A 20,958-nucleotide genomic window follows, 5' to 3' on the forward strand; every position below is an offset into this window, starting at 1 on the left:
TAAGAGAATGTAGAAATGACCACCTTCATCTTTGAGTTAAGTAGATAATAATTACTAGAGGATTTGTTATCAAGTTTAGTGTATTTTCACGTATAATTGGTTATATATTTCACGTATAATTGGTTATACCTATACTTGGGTAGACTCAAAGCATCTTGCGTGAGGTAGTCTTGGGGAAATTACAGAAAATGTGCTTCTTTTGTGATAAATTTTCTCGTCTGATGGTTAGACTACACCTAAAATCCAGGCAGGGATTGTAAAATTATTTTCCAACCATGTCCTACTATTATTTTATGTTTTTTTTTGTTAGAAAAGCAAGTACAAACACAAACGTACGAGAAATCTCATAATTATTGCGTGAGATGCCATGATTTGCGCTTGCCCTTGCGATTACCCCTGCATCGCCTGGTTTCTATATTCATTTTTTTTAGTCCACAATTACCAAGGTACTTTTTTTTTCTTACATGGAAGTCGAAAATTTTAAAAAGATTCATAAAGTAATATATATAAAGTATTTATGATAACAACTGGCATTTATTGGCGATAAATGATAGCGTCGGTAGTTGTAAACGTATAAAAATAGGTTCAAAGGACCGCGGTGTTATCAATATCGGGCCACCAATTTGTCATTTTATCTACTGACCCATAAACTTTCGTTTTCTCTTCCCTAAAATCTTTTTGCGTGAGGTAGGAATAGGAAGCCAAGGAACCTGCTGCTACCTCTGTGGTATTTAATGTCATCTCATATGACAGCATCTGACTAGATAGTCTTGTATTTCCACATGTCAGGGTACGCCAAAAATGACACTGTCGACCACAATCCTTGTTTTTTTTTATTATAACAAATAGTAAAGGGATACCTAATTAAGAGTCTATATATACTTGGAAACGTAGAAGCTCGGTTTATCGGTTGAAACAAGTGCCGCTAATACAAAAACTTATTTCAATCACTCAAGTTCGAATGACAGTTTTGGTTATATGCAAAGTAGAGGGGGTCGTGTGACGTTGGGTGTTTCCGAAGACGTGGATTGCTTGGCACAATATTAAATTCAGTGATAATAGATTGAGTACTCTAATACTCGATCCTGTCTTGCTCTAAATACGTAGACTGCAGTGTACAATGATAAATTAAGTACCCTATGTCACCTCGCTCTCCATTTCTCTCGACAAGGTAATACAGTGACAAACATACAAAAGAGAACAGAGGGCAGATGCTTATAAGATTTATATTTGTGTGACTTGTGTTTTTTTGGAACCTTTAAAGTAATTGTCGCGGGTGAAAATTGAGCTTCAACGTGAAAAAAAAAGATAAGACAATGGATTCAGAAGCCGAACCTCTTGTACCTAAAGCTCCACCGGAACAACCTCCGCCAGCACCGAAAGAACCAAAACCTCCGAAACCCGACACTTCTGCAGACACAGCGCAGGGTAATTCAAAACCGACCACCGGAGGTAGCGATGGCAAAGAGAAAGAGAAAGAGAAAGAGAAAAAAACGATGTTTTCAGGGATCAAGAAAACGGTGGCCCCTAAAGAAGTGCAGAAGGAAGAAAGGTAGGCTTTAGTCTTATCTACATAGATAGGAAAAGCTGATCTCGCTTACGAAATCTAAACCTCAAACAGCTTCGTAGCGAGGATTTTAAACAGGAGGGGCCAAAAAGGGAATTTCAAGGCATTTTTCGTTGTATTTTACATAATGTCTCATACATTTATAGTATTTTTGGCTGCTAAAAGGGGGGCCCTAGGCCACCCTCTGGCTACGCCCCTGTCAAAGCGTAAAAAAAGAGAAAGATAAACATTTCTAGTAATCTTTTCCCTCCAGAGTTCCAAACAAGGAAGAGACGAGCGAGGAAAACCACTCTCACGCCAAGATCACGGCGTCACCAGACAGACACAAGTTCCCAAGTAACAAACCTGTAGACTTCCAGGTAAGGTCTTACACGCCAAGCTCACGAGGTCAACAGACAGGCAAAGGTTCCATAGAAACCAACCTGTAGACTTCCAGGTAAGGTCTTACACGCCAAGCTCACGAGGTCAATAGACAGGCAAAGGTTCCATAGAAACCAGCCTGTAGACTTCCAGGTAATGTCTTACACGCCAAGCTCACGAGGTCAACAGACAGGCAAAGGTTCCATAGAAACCAACCTGTAGACTTCCAGGTAAGGTCTTACACGCCAAGCTCACAGAGGGTCAACAGACAGACACACGATCCCAAGTAACAAACCTGTAGACTTCCAGGTAAGTACAGCTTCGTCTTAGGAGTTTGAAGTCCTCTTTTTCGGCCTCTAAACGGTGTTATCAATTGGAAAATATCAAGCGAATAGAACCCAGAAACAGTCTATGTCTATTACCACAGCATTCAAGCTCGCCCCATTCTCCCATAAACCATTGAGACGAAGGACAACAAATGTATCATATGTTTGCTAATGTGGGCAGGTCCGAGTCCGAGTCATCCAGGGCAGACAGATAGCGGGAGCCAATATCAGCCCTGTTGTCAAGGTAACCGTTGGTAACCAGGCCAGGCAGACCAAGGTCAAGAAGTCTACGAACAGACCGTACTTTGACGAGGTAGGAACTAAGCCTTGTAGTGCTAATGTGCTGATGGATATGAATTTGACTTTTTGACATCATGGACATGCTGGTTATTGTAAAGATGGCGGTGAAGGGGCTGAGTGGTAAACTAATACGGTTGATGATGATTATCATGATCATGATAAAAATGAAGTAAATGGCGCTATTTTCCATAAAGTTTTAACAAGCGTTTTAAAAGCGTGCCCCCGGACCCTTCTTTATATTAATTATATTAAGTCTCAAATTTTGCGTCTAATTTTTGTTTTTTGATCCAAGCTCTTTAGCCCTTTGATGATGGTGCTTATTTATATTGTTATGTGGTAGTGGAGAGTACTAAAATATCTTTTATTACATGTAATATTGGCGTTGAAACTCCAACACAGATGTTCTTCTTCAACTATCAAGAAATCGCCTCAACATTCTTCGACAATCTTATATCATTTGAGGTAAATTGCCAAATTTGTTCAAGGTAGGCTGTTTAGGGAAAATGGATCAGGTTTAGCTAGCATTAGAACTGTTTAACGATTTTTAGCGTCAATAGCCAGAGCTTGTATCAGAAACACTGTTAAAGGAATAAGCCCTGAAGGTTGCTATTCCATCCCTGTTCCAGGTGTTCAACTCACAGAAGCTCAGAGCTAACGCTTTGATCGGAAGTTTTGAGGTTGGTAGTAATCTAGAGTGTTATGTTTGCGATATTACTTTCCTTTGAAATAGTTGTTTTATCATCATTCAAAATTTATTTTTCAGAGCGACGTCGGCTTCTTTTTTGACCAACAAGGTTAGTTACAAACGTCTTAAATTTACACATACTTGAGGATGGTCCGAAGCCTTAAAAAAACTGTCAATGGAGAGATGCAGGCCCGTAGTCAGGATTTTGAAAACGTGGGGGGGGGATTCGTTTACCCATAAAGGTAGCTCTTCCTACCTCGTAGTGGTACTTAATATTCCTTAATTAGAGCGGCCCTTTCAGTCGAGTGGCGGGTTCTTCCCACCCCATAAACCCTCACTGGCTACTGGCTACTGGCTTGGGATGAATGAACACGCATGGGCAGGCTGGAAAGGGTGACACACTGGTTGTTTTGGAGGGGTGACACGCGGAGAGGCTTGGGGCGGTGACACGCGGGGAGGGTGGCACACGGGTAGCTTTGGAGGGGTGACACGCGGGTAGGCTAAGAGGGGGGTGACACGCGGGTAGGCTAAGAGGGGGGTGACACGCGTGAAGGGTGATACACGGGTAGACTTGGAGGGGTGACACGCGGGAAGGATGACACGAGGGTAGGTTTGGAGGGGTGACACGCGGAAAGGGTGACACGAGGGTAGGTTTGGAGGGGTGACACGCGGGAAGGGTGACACGCGGGTAGGCTTTTAGGAGTTACACGTGGGTAGGCTTGGAGGGGTGACACACGGGTAGGGTGACACGCGGGTAGGCTTGGAGGGGTTACACGCTGGAAGGGTGACACACGGGAAGGCTTGGAAGGGTGATACGCGGGAAGGGTGACACGCGGGTAGGCTTGGAGGGGTTACACACGGGTAGGGTGACACGCGGGTAGGCTTGGAGGGGTTACACGCTGGAAGGGTGACACACGGGTAGGCTTGGAGGGGTGACACGCGGGAAGGGTGACACACGGGAAGGCTTGGAAGGGTGATCCGTGGGAAGGGTGACACACGGGTAGGCTTGGATGAGTTACACGCGGGAAGGGTGACGCACTGGTAGGCTTGGAGGGGTGACACGCGAGAAGGGTGACACACGGGTAGGCTTGGGGGGGTTGACACGCGGGAAGGGTGACACGCGGGTAGGCGTCGAGGGATATCACGTGAAAAGGGTGACACGCGGGAAGGCTTGGAGGTGCTACACTCGAGAAGGGTGACACGCGGGTAGGCTTTGGGGGGTGACACGCGGGGAGGGTGACACGCGGGTAGGCTTGGAGGGGGGACACGCGAGAAGGGTGACACGCGGGTAGGCTTGGAGGGGCTACACACGGGGGGGTGACAAACGGGTAAGCTTGGAGGGGTGACACGCCGGAAGGGTGACACACGGGTAGGCTTGGAGGGGCTACACGCGGGAAGGGTGACACGCTGGTAGGCTTAGAGGGGCTACACGCGGGAAGGGTGACACGCGGGTAGGCTTGGAGGGGCTACACGCGGGAAGGGTGACACACGGGTAGGCTTGGAGGGGTGACACACGGGAAGGGTGACACGCGGGTACGCTTGAAGGGGTGACACGCGAGAAGGGTGACACACGGGTAGACTTGGGGGTGGGTTGACACGCAGGAAGGGTGACACGCGGGTAGGCGTCGAGGGATATCACGTGAGAAAGGTGACACACGGGTAGGCTTGGGGGGGGGGTGACACACGGGTAGGCTAAGAGGAGGGGTGACACGCGGGAAGGGTGACACACGGGTAGGCTTGGACGGGTGACACGCGTGAAGGGTAATAAACGGGTAGAATTGGAGGGTGGACACGCGGGAAGGGTGACACGCGGGTAGGCTTGGGGGGGGGGGGGGGGGTGACACGCGGGGAGGGTGACACGCGGGTAGGCTTTGAGTGGTTACACGCGGGAAGGGTGACACACGGGTAGGCTTGCAGGAGTTACACGCGGGAAGGATGACACGAGGGTAGGTTTGGAGGGGTGACACGCGGGAAGGGTGACACACGGGTAGGCTTGGAGGGGTGACACGCGGGAAAGGTGACACGCGGGTAGGCTTGGAGGGGTGACACGCGGGAAGGGTGACACGCGGGTAGGCTTGGAGGGGTGACACGCGGGAAAGGTGACACGCGGGTAGGCTTGGAGGGGTGACACACTGGTAGGCTTGGAGGGGTGACACGCGAGAAGGGTGACACACGGGTAGGCTTGGAGGGGTGACGCGCGGGAAAGGTGACACGCGGGTAGGCTGAGAAGGTCAAATCCTACTAAGGAGACTTTCTTGTTTTTTTCCAGGAAGTTTTAAAAAGAATATTGGACATCTTGAGATCTTGGCCATGTCTGCTAATGGCTGGTTTCTTTTTCAGATCACATGGTAAACAGGAAGTGGGTTCTACTCACTGACCCGGAAGACAAAATGGAGGGAGCTAAAGTAAGACACGGTTACCATTCGAGCTGATAACAAGAATGAATTTTTCATGTTTTTGGCTTTTTTTTTTAAATAATTAAAACCACTTTGTTAAACATTCCTTATTTTCTATGTTTTAGGGTTATCTGAAAGTTACCGTGATTGTTCTGGGGCCTGGGGATGAGGCACCGGTACGATTTCGTTTAATAACTTACTACAATCCCTCTTCTTTCTATCTTCTTTATTCTCCTTTCATTGAATCTCGTGTTTTGTGAATTTAATTAACAGGTGATAATTGACAAGATTAACCACGATGACGAAGATGACTTGGAAAAGTTAGTACCTGATTTGTAATTTCCTTCCTTATCTGTTTATCCTGTATCTTTATATTTCATTAGATTAGAATCATTAAGATAGAGTAATATAGCATAAGTCTGAATATTATAACATAACGCATATACACTAAAAAATGCGTGGACAAATTCTTCCTCAGTAATTTGCTGCAGCCAGCCGGTGTGATCATGCGCACTTCGATCTTCGCCTTGAAAGTCTATCGAGCTGAAGACATCCCCCAAAGTAAGATATCTTATCCTAGCAATAAACTGCAGTACAACCTCTACATTGCACCCAGCATAGGCTTAGAGGAAGCGCAAAATTGTGGATTATTAAAATTCACATATAATTTTTATTTGTGTTGGCTAATTTCACATATCTTTTTAGTGGACTCATCGTTTGCTGATAGCGTGAAAAAGGTTTTCATGGGAGAGGTATGTAAGAAAGAAAAGAAAACTGCTACATAGACATGTAAAATGAGCCCCATACCTCACTTTGCAGGCCAATAAAGAACTTGTGGACCCATACGTGCTGGTGTCGTTTGCTGGAAAACAGGTAGATTTCAAAAGTTGCATGCATATGGTATGGATGGAGTTCTTATGGTAAGGGTGGCGTGCGCATACTTTGGGTAGGGTTCTTATAGTGATGGTGGCGTGCGCATGGCTTGGGTAGGGTTCTTATGATAAGGGTGGCGTGCGCATGGTTGAGATGGAGTTCTTATGGTAAGGATGGCGTGCGCATGGTTGGGATGGAGTTCTTATGGTGAGAGTGGCGTGCGCATGGTTGGGATGGAATTCTTATGGTAAGGGTGGCGTGCGCATGGTTTGGGTAGGGTTCTTATGGTTAGGGTGGCGTGCGCATGGTTGGGATGGAATTCTTATGGTAAGGGTGGCGTGCGCATGGTTGGGGTGGAGTTCTTATGGTACGGGTGGTGTGCGCATGGTTAGGGTGGAGTTCTTATGGTAAGGGTGGCGTGCGCATGGTTGGGATGAAATTCTTATGGTACGGGTGATGTGCGCATGGTTGGGGTGTAGCTCTTATGGTGAGGGTGGCGTGCGCATGGTTGGGATGGAATTCTTATGGTAAGGGTGGCGTGCGCATGGTTGGGGTGGAGTTCGTATGGTACGGGTGGTGTGCGCATGGTTGGGGTGGAGTTCTTATGGTAAGGGTGGCGTGCGCATGGTTGGGGTGGAGTTCTTATGGTACGGGTGATGTGCGCATGGTTCGGGTGTAGTTCTTATGGTGAGGGTGGCGTGCGCATGGTTGGGGTGGAATTCTTATGCTAAGGATGGCGTGCGCATGGTTGGGATGGAGTTCTTATGGTACGGGTGGTGTGCGCATGATTGGGATGGAATTCTTATGCTAAGGATGGCGTGCGCATGGTTGGGATGGAGTTCTTATGGTAAGGGTGCGTGCGCATGGTTGGGGTGGAGTTCTTATGGTAAGGGTGGCGTGCGCATGGTTGGGGTGGAGTTCTTATGGTAAGAGTGGCGTGCGCATGGTTGGGATGGAGTTCTTATGGTAAGGGTGGCGTGCGCATGGTTGGGATGGAATTCTTATGGTAAGGATGGCGTGCGCATGGTTTGGGTGGAGTTCTTATGGTAAGGGTGGCGTGCGCATGGTTGGGATGGAGTTCTTATGGTAAGGGTGCGTGCGCATGGTTGGGGTGGAGTTCTTATGGTAAGGGTGGCGTGCGCATGTTTGGGGTGGAGTTCTTATGGTAAGAGTGGCGTGCGCATGGTTGGGATGGAGTTCTTATGGTAAGGGTGGCGTGCGCATGGTTGGGATGGAATTCTTATGGTAAGGATGGCGTGCGCATGGTTTGGGTGGAGTTCTTATGGTAAGGGTGGCGTGCGCATGGTTGGGATGGAGTTCTTATGGTAAGGGTGGCGTGCGCATGGTTGGGGTGGAATTCTTATGGTAAGGGTGGCGTGCGCATGGTTGGGGTGGAGTTCTTATGGTACGGGTGGTGTGCGCATGGTTGGGGAGGGGTTCTTATGGTAAGGGTGGCGTGCGCATGGTTGGGATGGAGTTCTTATGGTAAGGGTGGCGTGCGCATGGTTGGGATGGAATTCTTATGCTAAGGATGGCGTGCGCATGGTTGGGATGGAGTTCTTATGGTAAGGGTGGCGTGCGCATGGTTGGGATGGAATTCTTATGCTAAGGATGGCGTGCGCATGGTTGGGATGGAGTTCTTATGGTAAGGGTGGCGTGCGCATGGTTGGGGTGGAGTTCTTATGGTAAGGGTGGCGTGCGCATGGTTGGGATAAAGTTCTTATGGTAAGGGTGGCGTGGGCATGGTTGGGGTTGAGTTCTTATGGTACGGGTGGCGTGCGCATGGTTGGGGTGGAGTTCTTATGGTAAGGATGGCGTGCGCATGGTTCGGATGGAGTTCTTATTGTAAGGGTGGCGTGCGCATGGTTTGGGTGGAGTTCTTATGGTAAGAGTGGCGTTCGCATGTTTGGGATGGAGTTCTTATGGTCAGGGTGGCGTGCGCATGGTTCGGATGGAGTTCTTATTGTAAGGGTGGCGTGCGCATGGTTGGGGTGGGGTTCTTATGGTAAGAGTGGCGTGCGCATGTTTGGGGTGGGGTTCTTATGGTAAGGCTGGCGGGCGCATGGTTGGGATGGAGTTCTTATTGTAAGGGTGGCGTGCGCATGGTTGGGATGGAGTTCTTATGGTAAGGATGGCGTGCGCATGGTTGGGATGGAGTTCTTATGGTAAGGGTGGCTTGCGCATGGTTGGGGTGGGGTTCTTATGGTAAGGGTGGCGTGCGCATGGTTGGGATGGAGTTCTTATGGTAATGGTGGCGGGCGCATGGTTGGGATGGAGTTCTTATGGTAAGGGTGGCGTGCGCATGGTTGGGATGGAGTTCTTATGGTAAGGATGGCGTGCGCATTGTTGGGATTGAGTTCTTATGGTAAGGGTGGCTTGCGCATGGTTGGGGTGGAGTTCTTATGGTAAGGGTGGCGTGCGCATGGTTGGGATGGAGTTCTTATGGTAAGGGTGGCGTGCGCATGGTTGGGATGGAGTTCTTATGGTAAGAGTGGCGTGCGCATAGTTGGGATGGAATTCTCATGGTAAGGGTGGCGTGCGCATGGTTGGGGTTGGGTTCTTATGGTAAGAGTGGCGTGTGCATGGTTTGGGTGGGGTTCTCATGGTGAAGGTGGCGTGCGCATGGTTTGAGTGGGGTTCTCATGGTGAAGGTGGCGTGCGCATGGTTTGGGTGGGGTTCTCATGGTGAAGGTGGCGTGCGCATGGTTTAGGTGGGGTTCTTATGGTGAAGGTGGCTTGCCCATGGTTGGGATGGGTTTCTCATGGTGAAGGTGGCGTGCGCATGGTTTGGGTGGGGTTCTCATGGTGAAGGTAGCGTGCGCATGGTTTGGGTGGGGTTCTCATGGTGAAGGTGGCGTGCGCATGGTTTGGGTGGGGTTCTCATGGTGAAGATGGCGTGCGCATGGTTTGGGTGGGGTTCTCATGGTGAAGGTGGCGTGCGCATGGTTTGGGTGGGGTTCTCATGGTGAAGGTGGCTTGCGCATGGTTTGGGTGGGGTTCTCATGGTGAAGGTGGCTTGCGCATGGTTTGGGTAGGGTTCTCATGGTGAAGGTGGCGTGCCCATGGTTTGGGTGGGGTTCTCATGGTGAAGGTGGCGGGCCCATGGTTTGGGTGGGGTTCTCATGGTGAAGGTGGCGTGCGCATGGTTTGGGTGGGGTTCTCATGGAGAAGGTGGCTTGCGCATGGTTTGGTTGGGGTTCTCATGGTGAAGGTGGCGTGCGCATGGTTTGGGTTGGGTTCTCATGGTGAAGGTGGCGTGCGCATGGTTTGGGTTGGGTTCTCATGGTGAAGGTGGCTTGCCCATGGTTAAAGGCTTTCCTCTATTGAAGACTGCCCTTCTACCCTGCAGAGTAGAACCCGGTGCCACGAGAAAAGTGATCATCCGGAATTTAAGGAAGAGCTATTTGTGTCTTTTCGGGTAAGAGAAAGCAAGTCGGGGTCTTTGTTACAGGAAAACACAAAATTCTGCTTTACTTTTTATACAATTTATCTGTTTAGCTCCCATCGATGTGTGAAAGACTCAAGATACAGATGTATGATTGGTATGTAACAGAGTAATCATATTCTCATATTTTTGGGAGTCATCCCGTCCTTGCGCGCATATTGAATGCCCTGGTTTATAGGGCGAATAAGGAAGATGCTGGGGTTTTTGTTTTCAATGTCGAAACATAACATTAGGAAGGCATACTCTCTCCGTCCCCAATATCAGGGTGTACGCCCCTTATCTATACTACACCCTTCATTATGGCCTCTCATCTTTCAGGGACCGCTTTACCGCAGATGACTGTATAGGCACCGCCTACCTTCCTCTATCCGCGATATCAGGACAGACTGAGGAAGAAGGTATTCAAGTCTTTCCTTTAAGAGGGCAATTTCGGGAATAGCTTAATAATGAGGGGGGGGGGAATTTATGAATAGCTAACTTGGCTTATAATACTCAAGCTGCAACGAGTAAGATATACGGAGCAATTAAAGATAAGGATTTCTAGACAGTGTTATCTCAGCCAGAATAGGGTTATGATTCCATTATTAACGTCACGAATATAGCGATTCCATGCCGATGTCACTTGCTTCAGTAGTTACACTACAGTCTGCAGCACACTGTACAGATTAGTGATGCCAGTTCGTGACGTTAATCACAGAATCAAAACCAAATACAGCAGTAGGAGAAAGAGAGATCAAAGAGTGGCTTCCCCCCGAAAAATGAAAACAAATTGAATTACACTGCTTATATTTTTAGACTAGTGCTTTACATATCAGAGCCAATCCAGGGGCGGATACAAGATTTCAAAATGTGGGGTGGATGATGGCCGGATAGACGGCTTATAACTGATCCAGTGGTTCTTGATAGGTCGCTAAGTAGATCTTACAATTCTTCACGCGATTTGTCGCGGCAGCAAATTCAAGCAGGCAAAGGCACATGGACAGTACCTCCCGTCCCTCAGACATTTATGTTCTTCAAACAAAATAACTTTTTTTTACTCAAAAAGGGGGGGTGGATATCCACCCAATCCACCTCCCCTGTACCAGCCCCTGTAATCCATCCCTTCCCATTACCATCTTATCTGCCTGGTCCAGTAATTAGCAGTCTTTGCAATTGTTCAGGTTTTCTGCCGACATTCGGTCCTTGTTATGTGAACTTCTACGGCTCCACAAGAGAGTACTCAGACTTACCGGACGAGTTTGACGACCTTAACCTAGGAATTGTGAGTCTTTCAAACAATGGTTTCCTTTTGGGTGATAGAGTGTGTTTTTGTGGGGGGAGGGGGATTTCAAATTTTCGTCAAAACGAACGGGTTCGATGTGATGCCATAGGGCGAGGGCGTGGCTTACAGAGGCAGGCTGTTAGTGGAGCTTGAGACCACGCTAGGAGAGAACGCGATGAGCCCTTCAGAAGATTTGGACGACGAGGACATCATTAGAATTCAGGTATGAGGTAAATGAGTTACTTCAACTATTTTCTACTTAATTTATACTTAACTATTTTATATTTATTGTAAGGGTGTCGTATCAGCTACCTTATGGCTTTCTTGAACTCATCTGACTTGTTTCGTTCGATTTATTTGTCTACTTAAAACTCATATTTGTAGCAAGTCTTGTCTGATTTCAGCCGTTTCTGCGTCGACGGAAGTTCAAGCTGTTTGCATGCTTTCTAGAAGCCACCATGGTGGCCTGCCCTGACAGCTCGGTGCAGTTTGAGGTCAGCATAGGTAAGAAACCATGGCGCCGATAATGATGACGACGATCATGATGACAATGATATTAGTGATGATTAAAATGATAATTCATATAGAGAAACTGTGTTATTTCGGCTAAATTGTTCCGTTGGTAAACGCAGAAATAAATCCTCCAAAAAGTATAAATAGCGGTGAGGTGACTGACTATCATGTTGTTCTTCAACTTTGGACACTTTTCAGGTAACTATGGTAACCGTCTTGACACGTCAGTCGAGCCCTCATCATCATCCACGGCGGCGTGTAACCCGGTGTTTGATGGCAGCTTCTACTATTTCCTTCCCTGGTCGGACAGCAAGCCGTGTTGTAGCGTCGAGAGCCACTGGGAGGACATTGCCTTTAGACTCGAGGCCTTCAACATGCTGACACGAACACTAGAGAGGCTGGTAGGTGAACTTGAGACCATCATTTAAACACGAACTCAAAAGAGGCTGGCAGCTAGACTTGTGGCCTTTAACTTGCCAACATGATTTTTAGAGAGGCTGGTACGTACTCTTGAGGCCTTTAATATGCTGACTGTTTCTCAGATTTAAATACCTCTTTTGACTTTATAAGTTTGTTTAGGTAACAAGTTTCACAACAGCGCTAGAATTTTTTACCTTGTATATTTTGGGGGGAGGGGGGGGGTAAATTTTGCGTCTCTCAAAGCTGTTGTTAAAAATGTCACTAAATTTACTAGATGACACACATGCTAATATAATGCATTTATCATTACCGATGATCAGTAATAAATACATGCAAATACTTTTCTCTGTCATCATTCCAGATTTTTTTTCTTTTGCAAAAAATCATAAGAATCCAAGATGGCGGAAATTCTTACAAAAAAATGATTATAAACGTTTTTATGGCCTTTTTGCATCGTAACCGTTAAAAGGTTGATTTTGACATATCTGAATGATGCAAAATGATTTCAACACGATATATGATAATTTAGGCAATATTTGGAAGAATAGTTCCAGACATCGTATTTATGACGTGATTGTGACGTCATAATTGATTCGACCACACCCAAAATAGGGCGTGGTGATTCTTTACATGCTGGTGCTCATTTTCTGTTTGATGGTCAAAGCCTAAGCGGTTCATGAAATACGCCCCTCCCCCCCAGTCGAAGATAGCTCAAAAAAGCCCAGTCTGAATAGGGTTAATGACGATCTTTTCGTTACTGTAATCTATCTTATTTGCTATTAGCACTTAACTGACCGGTCCAAGGAGGTGAATGTTAAATTAAGTTCTTCTTTTCTCTATATGTTTTTAACATTTGAGGTACAATTGCATCAGCTTAAAATGGTAAAACGCAAGCTAAAACTCAGTTTCTCTCTTCCAGCAAAAGAACATGGATAAAGTTGAACTTGCTCTGGATGCTAAGATGCCGGCACCTGAGCTGGCAGCCCTGGTCATAGCACTTCTTGGAGATCTCATCCAAGACTGTCGGTCAGAAAATATATATTAGTAATGTGACGTAAGGTTGCGCTAAACAATAACAGAAAAGAAGACTCGCTAAACCTGAAATATAAAGATCCGAAAGGGAGCTCCTTTTGAACTCATTGTCTGTTCTCTTGATCATCCATTAAAGTCTGGGCCTTAAGGACCTGCCACACGTAGACTTTTCGGCTGCAACTTGTCTCGCAAAAAAACGTTGCAGGTTGCACGCGCCCTGTCACACGTGAAAATTTTCCTGCGACTTGAAACAATTTGTTGCAGAAAGTAGAAGAGCGTTCTACTTTTCGTGCGACTTTGAGAAATGCAAAACAAGTTGCAAAGGGGGTGTCACACGCAAAAAAATGCGCGTGCGACCTGCAACAGTTTTTTTGCGAGACAGGTTGCAAGAGAAAAAACGTACGTGTGACAGGACCTTTAATTTTTGCTGCTTTTTACAGTCGACCTCTTCCGGAAGTCTCATCTAAAACTGCTGGTGCAAACGACCTCGACTTTAAAAAATATGCACAGAGGGAAAAGGAAAAGGTTAGAGAAACTTTCAAAATTCTGGAAGAATACAGGCAAGAGAGCGGGGGAGTTTGCGTAGCCATGTGGAATCATAATACTTAACTATCCTTCAATACAAAATGACCCAATTTGGCGATCGAGTTGGAAGAGGAGGATGTGCCCCGCACACTTCACCAGCTACGCGCCTGTTCGTGTACATTTTTCGACTAACTTTTTGCAAGAATTAGCAGATAAACACAACAAACACGAATCAGCTTTAGAAATGCACCTCAAACACGGGGAAGAAAAACTAAAGGCAATGCACTTCATACACGAGAAAGCTAAGAGCAACGCGCATCAAACACGGGGGAGCTAAGAGCAACGCGCATCAAACACGGGGGAGCTAAGAGCAACGCACTCAAACACGGGGGAACTAAGAGCAACGCACATCAAACACGGGGGAGCTAAGAGCAACGCACATCAAACACGGGGGAGCTAAGAGCAACGCACTCAAACACGGGGGAGCTAAGAGCAACGCACATCAAACACGGGGGAGCTAAGAGCAACGCACATCAAACACGGGGGAGCTAAGAGCAACGCACTCAAATACGGGGGAGCTAAAGAGCAACGAACATAAAACACGGGGGAGCTAAGAGCAACGCACTCAAACACGGGGGAGCTAAGAGCAACGCACTCAAACACGGGGGAGCTAAGAGCAACGCACATCAAACACGGGGGAGCTAAGAGCAACGCACTCAAACACGGGGGAGCTAAGAGCAACGCACTCAAACACGGGGGAGCTAAGAGCAACGCACTCAAACACGGGGGAGCTAAGAGCAACGCACTCAAACACGGGGGAGCTAAGAGCAACGAACATAAAACACGGGGGAGCTAAGAGCAACGAACATAAAACACGGGGGAGCTAAGAGCAACGCACATCAAACACGGGGGAGCTAAGAGCAACGAACATAAAACACGGGGGAGCCAAAAGCAACGCACATCAAACACGGGGGAGCTAAGAGCAACGCACATCAAACACGGGGGAGCTAAGAGCAACGCACTCAAATACGGGGAAGCTAAAGGGCAACGAACATAAAACACGGGGGAGCTAAGAGCAACGCACTCAAACACGGGGGAGCTAAGAGCAACGAACATAAAACACTGGGGAGCTAAAAGCAACGCACATCAAACACGGGGGAGCTAAGAGCAACGAACATAAAACACGGGGGAGCCAAGAGCAACGCACATCAAACACGGGGGAGCTAAGAGCAACGCACATCAAACACGGGGGAGCTAAGAGCAACGCACTCAAATACGGGAAAGCTAAAGAGCAACTAACATAAAACACGGGGGAGCTAGAGCAACGCACTCAAACACGGGGGAGCTAAGAGCGACGAACATAAAACACGGGGGAGCTAAGAGCAACGCACATCAAACACGGGGGAGCTAAGAGCAACGCGAACATAAAACACGGGGGAGCCAAGAGCAACGCACATCAAACACGGGGGAGCTAGGAGCAACGCACATCAAACACGGGGGAGCCAAGAGCAACGCACATCAAACACGGGGGAGCTAAGAGCAACGCACATCAAACACGGGGGAGCTAAGAGCAACGCAAAAAGGGGGTATACTGTATAAAGCAATGTATTTCATGCACGAGAAAGCTAAGAGCGATACTCATTAAACACTTTTAAGCTAAAGCAATACAAGCTTGAAGTATTGTAAGAGTGCTAGGATCTAAGAAATAACGCCAAGTTAATCCACTTGTTTTTATCAAAAAGCTTGCGATTGCTGAAGAGGCAAGAAAGCTGCGCGATAATGCCACAGATATTGAAGAAGCCATGAATGAGATCGAAGGATACCAGAAGAGACTTGAATTAGTTGCAGTCGAGGTAAATATGACTTTACCTCGAGAAGAAATGGTACCATAGCCACACCAAACGCTAGCCTTATCGATTGTCATGATGTGAAATTACGAGTATTCCATTACCTTGTCAGCCTCAGAACAGTATGCCTGATGTCGTCATCTGGATGTTAAACGGAAACAAACGTGTCGCCTACCACAGGATACCCGCCTATGAGGTGCTGTTTTCACATAGTGAGCAGGCCCGAGGAAAGCATTGCGGGAAGGTACTTTCGGTGTTCCTCAAGGTAAGAATGTGCTTCTATATGAAAAGAATATCAATATCACCAGAAATCGCCCGTTATCATCGAAAAATATTTATTTGCTTTCGTTTTGGTTATTTTTTTAAAATAAAATTAATTGCCGTTGGCACAGTACCCCGGCAAGAAGCAGTTCGACATTGAAGATCACCCCGAGGTTCCGTGTAAAATTGACGTTGCTCTTTGGCTGGGATTGGAAAAGGATCAAGACGCGTGGACAGACCGCTCAAACACTGGAGGAGAGTTCATCGTCTTCGCAGAAACGGTAAAGTACTTCACCGCAAAACAAACAGAGATATGTTGCTTCATCCCATCCCAGCACGGATATCAGATACGGCGTCCCGACACGGATAGTCCCGGCATGTATAGCAGTATACGGAGGAAAACGAATCCATTCCTATACTGAACCTGTACTACACCTGGCTACGCCGCTGAAAATGCGGGGCATTAAAACTTGTTTAAACCTAATATTTGCAATGTCTTTTTAGTCGGGCAACCTATAAAGGATCTGTTGCAAAATATTCCTTTAAAGTCCATAAAAGGCGATTCTATCAATAATCTATTGCTCATAATGATGATTTCAGTACGAGAACATGACGAAGTTTCTCGGCAAATGGACCACAAAGTGTGCCGCCCGCCCCTCCTGGTCAAACTTAGAGGGAAACGTAAGTTACATTGCAGTACGGGTGTGCTGTAAGATTTGGTTGTCTGCCTGTTTTGGCCTTTCTTAAATGGGAAATATCAGAAATTTAGAAAGTCTTTAAAAAGTAGACAACTTTCGAAACAAACTGTTTATGAAAACACTACAATATAAAAATAAATAATAATTTAAAGCCAAATATGATCATTTACTCCCAGGAAAAACTGCTAAAGGAGAGTTTCATTCCGCCGTTAGGCTGGCGATGGGACGGAGACTGGTTTATAGACCCTGAAAAAAGGTAAAATGGACATGCCAAAATAAATATAGCCTTAGTAAAAGAGGAAAATATATACAGAGAATATGTTGAAAGCTATTTGAACGTATTTAAAGCTAAACTTTCTATTGAGAGTCTATTATTTCTTCCTCCTAATTACACCGCATTTACACGATTTTGTTTTTCGAATAATTTGGAACCTTGCTAATAAATGAACTAATCTGCGATATTTATTAAAGTGGCGGGTATGACCAGGATACTGGTCACATGGTCTTCATGGAAGATCTGTTTGAAAACGAGGCTCGCTTGCCAGGAGGAAACTGGGAACCCGCAACAACCCCGTGGACAGACATCGTAAGTGACACATATTTATGTAGTTGATCAAATATGAGCGGCTGATCTGTATGGGCAATTAAAATAGCGAGCCCCAGGCGAGCTATTGTAACTGCACATAGCCCATACAGATCAGACGCGAATATTTAATCCTAATCGTAAAGTGATTACAATAGATTGCATGCTTCTTATTGTTGTGCAATCGGTAATTAGGTCGCATTCCGAAATGCGGTGCGTCCGAGAGAAAAAAGAGCATGAGGGGAAAACAGCAAGCCAAAATGCAAATTATTTTTAGTCATTGCCATACCGTCGAGATGGCAACAGCTCGTTTCGGTGTTTTCAAGAAAGAGAGTTTCGGTGTGTTCAAGAAAGACAGTACCAGGTCACTGTTTTTGAGGCATGGCAAAGTGAAAGGAAAAACGCGTAGTTGGAGACTCAATTATCGAAGACCTGTCCGTCCCACTACACCACATGTCCGGAAAGACGTTAAAGTTCTGACTTAGTAAATTCATTTGCGGAGTTTCGGAGCAAAGTGGTGAGTGTTCGCTTGCAGAGCCTATTGCTGAAAATTTGTTGTTAAATGATGAAAGTAAATGTTTTGTCGGAAATATGTCGTTGTGTTTTCTGTGCTAATCAGTAGATATCTGTATCAAAACTTAATGCATACTAATTAGCTGAGCAGGGATCTGTATCAAAAGTTAACGGTACTGTTTAAAAGTTTATCAACCCCAGCCTTTCCCTTCTAGTCCAGCGGATATGTGCAGATTTTACCTAGAATTGCGCACTTTTTGCTAAAGTTATCAATTTAAGCATAGTGATAGTTTTTAATACCCCTTACAAGATAGGCTATAGAGCCAAGCTGACTTCGGCTTTAATTTCTGATTAATAATGAATATTGATTTGGCCGCCATTTTGAACCGGAAGTAAACTAACTTTTTCCAAAAAAATAAATAAACTCGCACATTTTAAGAAAGTTTACTCATAGACAAATAAAATACAAGGCAAAGAATGCATCTAAACAAAAGAGTTCTAAAAGTAAACAGAATTTTTTCCATTTTTGTAACTTTTACGGTGACAGCGATTTTGAACCGGACGTAGTCAAGAGTAAATACTGGCACGCTTGTTTCACTTTCCGCCTTTAAACAAAAAAAAAAAAACTTGTTTCAGAAGTAGTTTAGGGTCATCTTTTCAAGATACGCTATGGAGCCAAAAGAAAATCTGATTTAATCACGGATTATCTTGGAATATTAACATGGCCGATAATTTAATCCGAAAGTGAAAAGTCACGTGTCGATACTCACTATTTTCGAATGTCGTCAAATGATATAAAAGACACATATAGCCAGCCCAAGTATACCAAACATTCACGCTCAATAGCTGGATCAAGAGAAAAGAAAGAAGACAAGAGCAACTGCTTATGTGACAAGCCTGGTGGGGATACCAAGAACAACGGGAGAGGGCCGCTCCACCAATTGACTTCGACGTCTGTAAACGACCGCACACATGAATGTGTGCAAGTGCTATAAGATGAACAGTTTCTAACAGTAGGAACTGATAATCTGGTGGCCTCGGGTGTGCGCTTATCACTCTTCTTGCCTTTCTTCCTTATTCTACAGAAGAGTCCAAGGACTATCTCGCCAATTAGAATTTCACTCATTTACAGGCATGATACTGTATCCTGTTGTGCGGGTAGGGGGGAAAGACAGTACTTGCTCTATTCCCCGAAGCCACAGATGGTCTTCGGCAGCTAGCCTTCAGGTCAGTTAAGATAAAAGACAGAATGTTTGGCGACACTTGAGCGCTTTCCACTGCTTCTATACGATCGAACAAATGCAGAGAGTTGGAAGTAGACAAGGCAAGAATGCAGCTCTTAGAAAGGAACAGCATTTGATGTCATTCTACCGACGAAGGCAGCCATCATACAACACACCAAGAAAGCTGCCTTTCGAGTGCAGGCCTGGGGGCAAGCACTCTTCCCTGTCTCAATACTTCCGTCTTTTTTAGCACAATGTACAACAGTTGCCATAGCCGCTTTGGACAAACGATACTATAGCTTTTAAAGACGTGCCAAGAAGACAAAGAACTATTAGATGAGAAACCTAGAGCTATTAGATGCAAGATAGGCTGCCCAGCATGCTGCTCTTGCACCAAAGCCAGCTTGAAATGTTCAGCACTTTGCAGCTGCATTAAATAAAGAAAACAATTCTCATCGGAGTTTGTTTTTACGTTAGACCGACGTATTATGAACAACACTCTTTTTGTTTTATAAGAATCTATTTTTTAATAAGAACGTCCAGCCTGACTGAGATTTCACTAATTTTCAACAAAATGCCGAGGCTCACATAGCAAGAAAACATTTTCTTAATATTAAATCGGTGCATTTATCATTTGTGCAATTCTATTTAAAAAATGCATCATTGCTTATTCGTTTGTGCATTAAGCTGGTTTGATTAGAGTGTGCAGAAACAGGTTTGGAAACCTACTTCCGGTTTAAAAAAAAGGTCAAATTAATAGCAGCAACCTAATCAGTTTTGCCTTTTATTTACAACTTAAAAGTATTAAATGAATTTCATGAATATTGTAATAACGCGGCCCTTTTTTCTTAGAGATGTGTATTTTTCAATCTAAGTACTTCTAACCGAACTCAACAACACTCAATCCAGGTTCGATACAACTACCTTAAAACAACATCTAACTATTTACATAACTCAGTGAAGCAAGCGCACGTGCGAATGTCCCTTGGTGTTAGTTTAACACACAATGTCTCGAACAATACTCATAACAATATTTTAGTCGTAGACTTTTAAACAAGATGTGCATCTCTGTGCTTTCAAAATGCAAAATTTAATCTCCAGTGCAAAATTTTTTATAAAAAGGTAGTTTACTTCCGGTTCAAAATGGCGGCCAAATCAATACACCTTATTACTTAGAAATTAAAGCCGATCTGAGCTTGGCTCTATAGCCTATCTTGAAAAGGGTATTAAGAAATACCACTATGCTAAAATTGGTAACTTTAGCAAAAAGTGCGCAATTCAAACAGATATCCGCCGGACTATTCCATCTATTCACCTTCCCCGTGCTTGAGCACAGTAGACTTGTATTGGGGTTTACAGCAGTGTTCATGTGACCTGAATACTGTACTGGGATTGGTTTGCACCCTCATGCATAAATGATTAATTTTACAAGGTAATCTAAAGTGTTCCCATGTCTCTCGCTAACAAGAATTTAACTGCAAAGAAATGTATGGAAAACTATTGCTGACATTACTTTATCATCAGCATGGCAACGAGGCAGTTGATAAGGACACAGTCACGTGTCCGGAAGGATGGGACTGGAACCAAGAATGGACCGTGGACATGAACAGAGCTGTTGACGAAGATGGTACGATGATAATAACATGATAAAGTATTACGAATCGCGACCGCAGCAACATGGTACCATAATAGAAAACAATCAACTAAAACAGCAACAACATACCAACAGCTACAACAATAAAAACGACAACAAAAACAGGAACAGAATCATTGCCATGACAACCAACGCTAACAATGACAACAAGAGCTAAAAGCACCAAGTCACCGTCAGCAAAAGTACCTATCGAATATTTTTAATATAACTGCCTATTAGTCTTTGCTATCTATGATGAGAGCCCTTTTGTTCTGTGCCTAATAAGGGTTCGAGTACAGTGTGGACCCGAGTCTAGGTGCTTACGTCCCGGTGGAGAAGACCTATCATCTGAGCAGGCGTCGCCGCTGGGTGAGAACCAGGAAGGTGATCAAGAAGAAACCGTCTATTGAGCCCAAGGTAAGGAAGTGCGAAACAGATTCGGGTTCTTGTGCAACATGAGCGTACGGAGTTAGTGGGAGAGTCAAAGGAAGATAAGG

At 45.4% G+C, this 20,958-nt stretch overlaps 1 protein-coding gene across 2 annotated transcripts in view; it reads left to right on the forward strand.

The window, feature by feature from the left end:
• Positions 1 to 20,958, forward strand: part of LOC5508345 (myoferlin) — a 40,892-nt gene that overhangs the window by 479 nt on the left and 19,455 nt on the right. Inside the window, exons 1-30 of one of the 2 annotated variants that reach the window (XM_048729634.1) lie at positions 1,009 to 1,171; positions 1,265 to 1,552; positions 1,821 to 1,926; positions 2,435 to 2,566; positions 2,953 to 3,015; positions 3,180 to 3,230; positions 3,317 to 3,347; positions 5,579 to 5,643; positions 5,760 to 5,810; positions 5,908 to 5,954; positions 6,113 to 6,195; positions 6,340 to 6,386; positions 6,454 to 6,507; positions 9,857 to 9,925; positions 10,006 to 10,049; positions 10,271 to 10,350; positions 11,113 to 11,213; positions 11,323 to 11,436; positions 11,618 to 11,717; positions 11,925 to 12,127; positions 13,066 to 13,172; positions 13,619 to 13,703; positions 15,446 to 15,556; positions 15,663 to 15,815; positions 15,943 to 16,092; positions 16,412 to 16,492; positions 16,686 to 16,765; positions 16,981 to 17,095; positions 20,353 to 20,455; positions 20,748 to 20,878. In XM_048729634.1, coding sequence (XP_048585591.1) covers positions 1,317 to 1,552; positions 1,821 to 1,926; positions 2,435 to 2,566; positions 2,953 to 3,015; positions 3,180 to 3,230; positions 3,317 to 3,347; positions 5,579 to 5,643; positions 5,760 to 5,810; positions 5,908 to 5,954; positions 6,113 to 6,195; positions 6,340 to 6,386; positions 6,454 to 6,507; positions 9,857 to 9,925; positions 10,006 to 10,049; positions 10,271 to 10,350; positions 11,113 to 11,213; positions 11,323 to 11,436; positions 11,618 to 11,717; positions 11,925 to 12,127; positions 13,066 to 13,172; positions 13,619 to 13,703; positions 15,446 to 15,556; positions 15,663 to 15,815; positions 15,943 to 16,092; positions 16,412 to 16,492; positions 16,686 to 16,765; positions 16,981 to 17,095; positions 20,353 to 20,455; positions 20,748 to 20,878 — 2,793 coding nt within the window. In that variant the 5' untranslated portion in view covers positions 1,009 to 1,171; positions 1,265 to 1,316. Of the gene's footprint in view, positions 1 to 1,008; positions 1,172 to 1,264; positions 1,553 to 1,820; positions 1,927 to 2,434; positions 2,567 to 2,952; positions 3,016 to 3,179; positions 3,231 to 3,316; positions 3,348 to 5,578; positions 5,644 to 5,759; positions 5,811 to 5,907; positions 5,955 to 6,112; positions 6,196 to 6,339; positions 6,387 to 6,453; positions 6,508 to 9,856; positions 9,926 to 10,005; positions 10,050 to 10,270; positions 10,351 to 11,112; positions 11,214 to 11,322; positions 11,437 to 11,617; positions 11,718 to 11,924; positions 12,128 to 13,065; positions 13,173 to 13,618; positions 13,704 to 15,445; positions 15,557 to 15,662; positions 15,816 to 15,942; positions 16,093 to 16,411; positions 16,493 to 16,685; positions 16,766 to 16,980; positions 17,096 to 20,352; positions 20,456 to 20,747; positions 20,879 to 20,958 lie in introns of those variants that run through there. The other variant, XM_048729633.1, reaches the window with a different exon arrangement.

This window comes from Nematostella vectensis, chromosome 6, assembly GCF_932526225.1.
Source record: "Nematostella vectensis chromosome 6, jaNemVect1.1, whole genome shotgun sequence".
NCBI classification, from domain to species: Eukaryota; Metazoa; Cnidaria; class Anthozoa; order Actiniaria; family Edwardsiidae; genus Nematostella; species Nematostella vectensis.